Source organism: Nomascus leucogenys, chromosome 10 (genome assembly GCF_006542625.1).
Source record: "Nomascus leucogenys isolate Asia chromosome 10, Asia_NLE_v1, whole genome shotgun sequence".
NCBI classification, from domain to species: Eukaryota; Metazoa; Chordata; class Mammalia; order Primates; family Hylobatidae; genus Nomascus; species Nomascus leucogenys.
This window is the reverse complement of record NC_044390.1, coordinates 50,719,713-50,730,056: the sequence shown is the minus strand read 5'-3', so window position 1 is coordinate 50,730,056 and position 10,344 is coordinate 50,719,713. Positions and strand designations below refer to the sequence as shown.

The 10,344-nt window shown below is 40.8% G+C and overlaps 1 protein-coding gene across 1 annotated transcript in view; it reads right to left on the bottom strand.

Annotated features, from left to right (window-relative positions):
• Positions 1-404: 404 nt before the first annotated feature.
• The window catches only part of LOC100585703 (zinc finger protein 99), a 54,480-nt gene continuing 44,540 nt past the window's right edge, over positions 405-10,344 (bottom strand). Inside the window, 1 exon segment of the mRNA XM_030820299.1 lies at positions 405-508. Within this exon segment, the coding sequence (XP_030676159.1) occupies positions 405-508 (104 nt within the window).

The window sequence follows — 10,344 nt, the reverse complement described above, 5'->3', positions numbered from 1 at the left end:
TACAACAAAAAACTCTGAATAGCAGAAGGATTCAAACAAAAAAGAAAGGCTAAAGGTATCATCCTACTTGACTTTGAAATATACAGCAAAGCTATAGTAATGACAACAGTATGGTACTTGAACAAAAACAGTCACATTGGCCAATGGAGAACAAAAGAGAGACCAGAAATACATCCATGTATTTAAGGCTAACCAATTTTTTATATGGGTGACAATTTCTTTTCTTTTTTTTTTGTTTTTTTTGAGGTGGAGTCTCACTCTGTCGCCCAGGCTGGAGTGCAGTGGTGCTATCTCAGCTCACTGCACGTTCCACCTACCCGGTTCACATCATTCTCCTGCCTCACCCTCCCGAGTAGCTGGGACTACAGGAGCCCACCACCACGCCCGGCTAATTTTTTGTATTTTTAGTAGAGACGGGGTTTCACAGTGTTAGTCAGGATGGTCTTGATCTCCTGACCCCGTGATCCACCCGCCTTGGCCTCCCAAAGTGCTGGGATTACAGGCGTGAGCCACCGCGCCTGGCTGACAATTTCTTAGGAAAATGACAGTATCTTCAATAAATGATGTTGAGAAGACTATAGCCACATACAGAGCAATGAGTCCCTCATCTTACTCCATATATATAAATCAACGCAAAATATATCAAATACCTAAATGTAAAGCCTGAAGCTCTGAAACTACTACAAAAAATACAGACTGAAAGCCCTATCATTGGTTTGGGCAGTGATTTGTTTTATTTAACCTCAAAATCCCAGGGAACTAAAGGAAAAATAGATGAGTCAGATTACTTCAAATTAAAAAGTTGCTGCACAGAATCTGATATAATCAACAAGACAACTAATAAATGGGAGAACATTTTTGCAAATCATACATGTGACAAGGGGTGAATATCAAGATTATGTAAGAAAGTGACTATACAATAAAAAAACAAGTAACTACTAAAAATGAGCAAAAGACAAATATTTTTCAAAAAAATACATACATATGGCCAACAGATATTTAAAAATGCTTGATGTCACTTATTATCAGAGAAAGGCAGGCCAAAAAATCTATGAGATATAAAGTCACTCATATTAGAATGACTCTTATTAAAAAGAAAAAAAAAGCGTTGGTAAAGATGTGAAGAAAAGGGAATGCTTGCACACTTCTGGTTTGAGTGTAAATGAGGAAAACCATTATGAAAACCAAAATAGAGATTTCTCAATAAATTTAAAATCAAACTACCATATAATACAGCAATTTCACTATTGGATATATATATTTAAAAACAAATGAAATCAGAATGAGAAATATTTGCACTTCTATGTTGTTTGCAACACTCTTCACAATAGCCAAAATATAGAATCAACAGTTCAACATCTAATGAGTAAATATTGACAATGTAGTATATATACACAATGGAATACTATTTATCTTTTAGAAAGAAAACTCTATTATGTTCAATCACATGGATTAACCTGGAGGACATTATATTAGTCCTCCAGGAACAGAAAGATTAAAATTTTATGATTTCACCTACTCATGAATGATATAAAACTTAAGTTAACTGAAGTAGAGAGTAAAATTGTAACCACCAGACGCCAAGGTATTTAGAAGAAAGAGGGCTTCAGAAAGATGTTTGTCAAAGAATACATAATTATAGTAGCATGGAAGTAATACATTCAAAAGACTGATTGTACAACATGGTGTCTACAGTTAATAGTAATGCATTTTTGAAAAATGCTAGGACAATGTCATGTGCTCTCACCATAAAAATGTTAACTGTGTGAGGTAAAGCATTAATTACCTAAAATTAAGCATTTGACAATGTATATATATATACTTCAAAACATGTTTTACAGAATACATGTTTTATCTATCAAGTTGAAAAATATATATTTGAAACATTATAGAAGTATACCGATTTTTTCAAAAAGTCTCTGTCTTTGTCATTAACTTGGCTAAATAGTATCAAAAATATATAGTTTTGTGCTGTTTTTGTCATTTAATTTTTCAGTCATAACCATAGGAGCTCTGACATTTAACAGCATGTTCTTAACGCAGTACCGTGCACAGGAGGAGCCAATGTACACTAGGGTTTTTATTTTAAGCTTGGGACAGCAGGAGTTTCTGGTGCTAATTGCAATGGTATGAAAGACATTAAAAGGGCAGGTGTTGTTTATGTTCTCAAGACTGGCCACTGTTTAAACACAGTAAACAAGTTTGCATGCAAAATAACAGGAAATGTTTTAATCTGAAAGCTGTTATAACCTTGTCTCCAAAATTTTTCCAGAGAAAATGACCAAAGAATTGCCTACAGTGAGGTGACTAAAAATAAAAACTGTAGACTGAACTTCACCCACTTCAAAAATTATACAACAGTAAAACCTTTCTCCAAATTGTAATATCAGTATGAAAAATAAACATTTCAAATTTCTAATCAACAGAGTACATTTTATTATTTTTCAACATTTAACATTTACACTTAAAAATAGGAGTCTGTATAAAAATGTAGTTGTGCTATATCATAAAAAATTAAATTTAGAATACTTACCACTCTCTTTTAAATATAATTGATAAGATATATTGTATAACAAATATGCTTGCCACACTTTGTGTAAGAATCCAGTAAGATTCTTCTTTTACAAAGAAGAACAATGGTAACTGATTTAATTATTTCACAGTGTATGTCTCTTATTTTAATTAACTAATCTGAAAGTTATATTGGTAAGCAAATTCTCCACTTAAAACCCATTTTTTAGCACATTAAAAATAGCAACTTTTGGCCAGGGGTGGTGGCTCATGCCTGTAATCCCAGCACTTCGGGAGGCTGAGGAGGGGGGATCATGCAGTCAGGAGTTTGAGACCAGCCTGGCCAATATGGTGAAACACCGTCTCTACTAAAAATACAAAAGTTAGCCGGGCATGGTGGCGCATGCCTGTAGTCCCAGCTACTTGGGAGGCTGAGGCAGAAGAATCACTTGAACCCGGGAGGCAGTGGTTAAAGTGAGCCAAGATCACGCCACTGCACTCCAGCCTGGGTGACAGAACGAGACTCCGTCTCAGAAAAAAAACAAAAACAAACAAAAAAAACTTTCTCATCAGAACCTACAAAATACCATGTAAAATAACATGGTAGGAAGACAAGTGAGACAATTGTAGCTGTAACACAGAAAAAGAAGGAGAAGAGCTGTGATGCATACATACTTGAAATGAATATATGACAAACAAAACTGAAGATAATTAAAAAATAAAGAAGCAGAATTTCTGTTTAAATTCAGCAAGAGTGAGCTTTGCATCCTGGGAAAAATGTCCTCTCAACATGAGGAATCAATGTTATTTCTTCTCCATTGATATTTTCCATTCTGACTTAAAGTTATAAACTAACTCCAGGAGGAATACTTATGGCTTATCATGAAGCATCTGCTACACAGCAAGCACTGCCATGTTTGTTTGTTGCATTTATATACAAAAACATCCTCTTGACTTATGGAAGCCTTCCTAGTACTTACCTGAACAAACTTGCTCAGTAAATAAATTAACTTATGACAATTTTCAAAATAGAGAAGAACAATAACTAAGTAAAAGTGAGGTTATATAGGGTTCTCCAAGTAAAAGAAATAAATGAAATCTTCTAACTAAATAAAATATAACTTAATACACTAATCGTGGAATTACATCTAAAAATCATTTTGTGTACACTACTAAATTTCATAAAAATTATTCTTATAATCCATGACCAGCTCACATAATGTATACTTCATAAACTACAAAACAATATATATAATATATAAAAAAAATATATATATATATATAAAGAAAATTATGGGTCTTGAATTGAGTACCAGGCAAGTAAAAACAAAGAAATTTCATGGGGAGATTCTGAACCATAAGATGTAAGATTTTACAGTAATGAATTCAATACAAACCAGAGAGTATAGATTTGCTTTCCAGATTTTTGAGGTTTTTGGTTTTCTAGTAGTCACCTTATTACGATAATTTGTTTTGTTCTAATAATTTTTTTCTGAAAATAGGTACAAACTCATAATTACACAAACACACTTACTTCATCATTTTCTTACACCTAAGGTATAGCTTTAGAGTAATATATATGTATATTTAACCCTATGTAAATCAAAACTAAAAGTCTGTATGGGGCTAGCCCCTTTGGGTCCCCTCCCTTTGAATGGGAGCTCTGTTTTCACTCTATTAAATCTTGCAACTGCACACTCTTCTGGTCCGTGTTTCTTATGGCTCGAGCTGAACTTTTGCTCACCATCCACCACTGCTGTTTGCCGCTGTCATAGACCTGCCGCTGACTTCCACCCCTCCGGATCCAGCAGGGTGTCTGCTGAGCTCCTGATCCAGCGAGGCACCCACTGCCACTCCCAGTTGGGCTAAAGGCTTGCCATTGTTCCTGAATGGCTAAGTGCCTGGGTTTGTCCTAATCGAGCTGAACACTAGTCACTGGGTTCCACAGTTTTCTTCCATGACCCACAGCTTCTAATAGAGCTATAACACTCACTGCATGGCCTCAAGACTCTATTCCTTGGAATCCGTGAGGCCAAGAATGCCAGGTCAGAGAACAAGAGGCTTGCCGCCATCTGGGAAGCAGCCCACCACCATCTTGGGAGCTCTAGGGCAAAGACCCCCGGGTAACATTTTGGTGGCCACGAAGGGACTGCCAAAGCGGTGAGTAATATTGGACCACTTTCACCTTGCTATTCTGTCCTATCCTTCCTTAGAATTGGAGAAAAATACCAGGCACCTGTCAGCCAGTTAAAAATGACTAGTGTGGCCGCCGGACTTAAGACTCAGGTGTGAGGCTGTCTGGGAAAGGACTTTCCAACAACCCCCAACCCTTCTGGGTTGGGACCATTGGTCTGCCTGGAACCAGCTTCCACTTTCAATTTTCCTGAGGAAGCCGAGGGCTGACTAGAGGCAGAAAGCTGTCGTCCCGAACTCCCGGCGTTAGCCAGTTGAGATCATGGTGCAGCCAGAAGGCTCTACTCAACAGTCTCCTATGCATGCACCCCTACCTTTCCTTCTGACCCATATCTCCTGGGTCCCAACTATGACTTTCTTGAAAGTGTAGCCCCAAAATTCTCCTTACCTCTGAATCTACCTCCTCTGATCCCTGCCTCCTAGGTACTAATGGTTCAGACTTTCATTTACTCTAGCAAGTTGTATCTCCAAAGGGATGTAAGGAAGCTCTACACTGCGTCCTTAGGCCCCTAGGCTATGAACCCAGAGAGTCTTGTCCCTGGTGTCCCTCCCAATTTAAGCATACAGCTCTCAGCATGGGAAGTTATGTAGGACCTGTTCCCCACCACCCTTGCCAGGGCCCCAAGTTTGTAAAGAGCTATGAGAAAAGAGAGAGAGAGACAGAGAGGAGAGAGAGAGAGAGAGAGACAAAGAGGGAGACAAAGAGAGAAAGAGAAAGATAGAAGTAGTAAAGAAAAAACAGTGCGCCCTATTCCTTTAAAAGCCAGGGTAAATTTAAAACCCATAATTGATCATTGAAAGTCTTCTTTGTGACCCTATAACACTCCAATACAACTTGGTTGTCAGTGTAAACAAGGGCGTAGCCCGAAAGCACTGAGGCCACTGACAACCCATAGCCTTCCTATCAAAAATTCTTAACCTAGTAACCTATGGATGGGACAAATGCATTCAGTCAGTAGCGGCACTGCTTTGCTAAAAGTAGAAAAACTTTAGAGGAAACCTCATTGTGAGCACACCTCACCAGTTCAGAGCTATACCAAGTCAAAAAAAAAGAGAAAAAAGGTAACTTACTAACTGAAATCTTAAAGTATGGGAATATTCTGTTAGAAAAAGGTGATTTAACATTGACCACTGAAAATTCCCTTAACCCAGCAGATTTCTCAACAAGGGATTTAAATCTTAATTACCATACAAATGTCCAACCAGACCTAGGAGGAACTCCCTTCAGGACAGGACCATAGATGGTTCCTCCCAGGTGACTGAGAAAAAAGAAACACACAATGGGTATTCAGTAATTGAGGTAAACTCTTGTAGAAGCAGAGTTAGGAAAATTGCCTAATAACTGGTCTGCTCAAACGTGCAAGCTGTTTGCACTCAGCCAAGCCTTAAAGTACTTACAGAATCAAAAAACTCTATCTCGGTCCTGACTCAAAAGTTTACCCACACCCTCTCTGAAGTGAATTTGCATATGAACTGTTGTTTGTAGGAATGCATCTTGATGGGGCAGCTGGGTTGTTATGAAATACTCAGGAACCCAGCCTAGCTCTAGAACGCACCTATGAGTGCAAAGGCAATGTTGGGCACGCTGGTAAAGGACCACTAGAATCCAGCAGCCCAGACCCTTTTCTTTGTGGTCAAGAAAGGCGGGAAAACAGGTGCAGGACTGCTACATCGGTAAATGTAACTAATCCAATAAGCAGAAGTCCATGGGTGGTTACACACCCTGGAAAGGAATAAGCATTAGGACCACAGAGGATGCTGTAGGACTAATGCTCATCGGAAAATGACTAAGGGTACTAGCATTCTTTTGTTCTTTTTTCAGATGGGAAACATTCCCTCCAAGGCAAAAATGCCCCTAAGATGTATTCTGGAGAATTCGGCCCAGTCAGAGTATATGCACCTTTTTGCCTCTCAGACTTGAAGCAAATTGAAATAGACCTAGGTAAATTCTCAGATAACCTTGATGGCTATATTGATGTTTTACAAGGGTTAGGACAATCCTTTGATCTGACATGGAGAGATAAAATGTTACTGTTAGATCAGACACTAACCCCAAATGAGAGAAGTGCTGCCATAACTGCAGCCTGAGAGTTTGGCGATCTCTGGTATGTCAGTCAGGTCAATGATAGTATGACAACAGAGGAAAGAGAATGATTCCCCACAGGCCAGCAGGTAATTCCCTGTGTAGACCCTCATTGGGACGCAGAATCAGAACATGTAGATTGGTGCTGCAGACATTTGCTAACTTGCATGCTAGAAAGACTAAGGAAAACTAGGAAGAAGCATATGAATTGTTCAATGATGTCCGCTATAACACAGGGAAAGGAATAAAATCCTACTGCCTTTCTGGAGAGACTAAGGGAGGCATTGAGGAAGCATACCTCTCTGTCACCTGACTCTATTAAAGGCCAACTCATCTTAAAGGATAAGTTTATCACTCAGTCAGTTGCATACATTAGAAAAAAACTTCAAAAGACTGCCTTAGGCCTCGAGCAAAACTTAGAAACCCTATTGAACTTGGCAACCTCGGCTTTTTATAGTAGAGATCAGGAGGAACAGGCGGAACAGGAGAAATGAGATAAAAAATAAAAGGCCACCACTTTAGTCATCGCCTTCAGGCAAACAGACTTTGGATGCTCTGGAACACGGAAAGCCTGGGCAAATCGAATGCCTAATAGGGCTTCCTTCCAGTGTGGTCTACAAGGACACTTTAAAAAAGATTGTCCAGATAGAAATAAGCCACCCCCTCGTCCATGCCCGATGTCAAGGGAATCACTGGAAGGTCCACTGCCCTAGGGAATGAAGGTCCTCTGAGTCAGAAGCCACTAACCAGATGATCCAGCAGCAGGACTGAGGGTGCTCGGGGCAAGCGCCAGCCCATGTCATCACCCTCACAGAGCCCCGGGTATGCTTAACCATTGAGGGCCAGGAGGTTAACCATCTCCTGGGCACTGGCGTGGCCTTCTCAATCTTACTCTCCTGTCCCAGACAACTGTCCTCCAGATCTGTCACTATCTGAGGGGTCCTAGGACAGCCAGTCACTAGATACTTCTCCCAGCCACTAAGTTGTGACTGGGGAACTTTACTCTTTTCACATACTTTTCTAATTATGCCTGAAAGCCCTACTTCCTTTTTAGGGAGAGACATTCTAGCAAAAGCAGGAGCCATTATACACCTGAACATAGGAGAAGGAACACCCGTTTGTTGTCCCCTGCTTGAGGAATTAATCCTGAAATCTGGACAACAGAAGGACAATATAGGCAAGCAAAGAAAGCCCGTCCTGTTCAACTTAAACTAAAGGATTGCACCTCCCTTCCCTACCAAATGCAGTACCCCCTTAGACCCGAGGCCCAACAAGGACTCCAAAAGATTGTTAAGTACCTAAAAGCCTAAGGCCTAGTAAAACCATGCAATAGCCCCTGCAATCCTCCAATTTTAGGAGTACAGGAACCTAACAGACAGTGCAGGTTAGTGCAAGATCTCAGGATTATCAATGAGGCTGTTGTCCCTCTATACCCAGCTGTATCTAACCCTTATGCTCTACTCTGCTTTGCCAAATACCAGAGGAAGCAGAGTGTTTTACAGTCTTGGACCTTAAGGATGCCTTTTTCTGCATCCCTGTACATCCTAACTCTCAATTCTTGTTTTTCTTTGAAGATCCTTCGAACCCAACATCTCAATTCACCTGGACTGTTTTACCCCAAGGGTTCAGGGATAGCCCCCATCTATTTGGCCAGGCATTAACCCAAGACTTGAGCCAGTTCTCATACCTGGACACTCCTGCCCTTCAGTATGTGGATAATTTACTTCTAGCTGCCCGTTCGGAAACCTCGTGCCATCAAGCCACCCAAGCGCTTTTAAACTTCCTTGCCACTTGTGGCTACAAGGATTCCAAACCAAAGGCTCAGCTCTGCTTACAGCAGGTTAAATACTTAGGGCTAAAATTATTCAAAGGCACTAGGGCCCTCAGTGAGGAACGTATCCAGCCTATACTGGCTTATCCTCATCCCAAAACCCTAAAAGCAACTAAGAGATTCCTTGGCATAACAGGCTTCTGCCAAATATGGTTTCCCAGGTACCATGAAACAGCCAGGCCAGTATATACACTAATTAAGTAAACTCAGAAAGCCAATACCCATTTAGTAAGATGGACACCTGAAGCAAAAGAGGATTTCCAGGCCCTAAAGAAGGCCCTAACCCAAGCCCCAGTGTTAAGCTTGCCAACAGGGCAAGGCTTCTCTTTATGTGTCACAGAAAAAAACAGGAAAAGCTCTAGGAGTCCTTACACAGGTTCAAGGGACCAGCTTGCAACTCATGGCATACCTGAGTAAGAAAATTGATGTAGTGGCAAAGGGTTGGCCTCATTGTTTATGGGTAGTGGCGGCAGTAGCAGTCTTAGTATCTGAAGGAGTTAAAATAATACAGGGAAGAGGTCTTGCTGTGTGGACATCTCATGATATAAACGGTATACTCACTGCTAAAGGATACTTGTGGCTGTCAGACAACCGTTTGCTTAAAAATCAGGCTGTATTAACTGAAGGACTAGTGCTGTGACTGCGCACTTGTGCAACTCTTAACTCAGCCACATTTCTTCCAGACAATGAAGAAAAGATAGAACATAACTGTCAACAGGTGATTGCTCAAACCTATGTCGCTCAAAGGGACCTTCTAGAGGTTCCCTTGACTGATCCCTACCTCAACGTGTATACTGATGAAAGTTCCTTTGTAGAAAAAGGACTTTTAAAAGCAGGGTATGCAGTGGTCAGTGATAATGGAATACTTAAAAGTAATCCCCTCACTTCAGGAACTAGCGCTCAGTTGGCAGAACTAATAGCCCTCACTCGGGCATTACAACTAGGAAAAGGAAAAAGGGTAAATATATATACAGACTCTAAGTATGCTTACCTAGTCCTCCATGCCTACACAGCAATATGGAGAGAAATGGAATTCCTAACTTCTGAGGGAACACCTATCAAACATCAGGAAGCCATTAGATTATTATTGGCTGTACAGAAACCTAAAGAGGTGGCAGTCTTACACTGCTGGGGTCATCAAAAAGGAAAGGAAAGGGAAATAGAAGGGAACCACCAAACGGATATTGAAGCCAAAAGATCCGCAAGGCAGGACCCTCCATTAGAAATGCTTATAAAAGACCCCTAGTATGGGGTAATCCGCTCCAAGAAACCAAGCCCCAGTACTCAGCAGAAGAAACAATGGGAAACCTCACGAGGATATAGTTTCTTCCCCTCAGGATGGCTAGCCACTGAAGAAGGAAAAATACTTTTGCCTGAAGCTAACCAATGGAACTTACTTAAAACCCTTCACCAAACCTTTCACTTAGGCATTAATAGCACCTGTCAGATGGTCAAATTATTATTTACGGCCAGGCGTGGTGTCTCACGCTTGTAATCCCAGCACTTTGGGAGGCTGAGGCGGGCGGATCACGAGGTCAGGAGATCGAGACCACAGTGAAACCCCATCTCTACTAAAAATACAAAAGATTAGCTGGGCGTGGTGGTGGGCGCCTGTGGTCCCAGCTATTCGGAGAGGCTGAGGCAGGAGAATGGAGTGAACCCGGGAGGCGGAGCTTGCAGTGAGCCGACATTGCACCCCTGTACTCCAGCCTGGGTGACAGAGCGA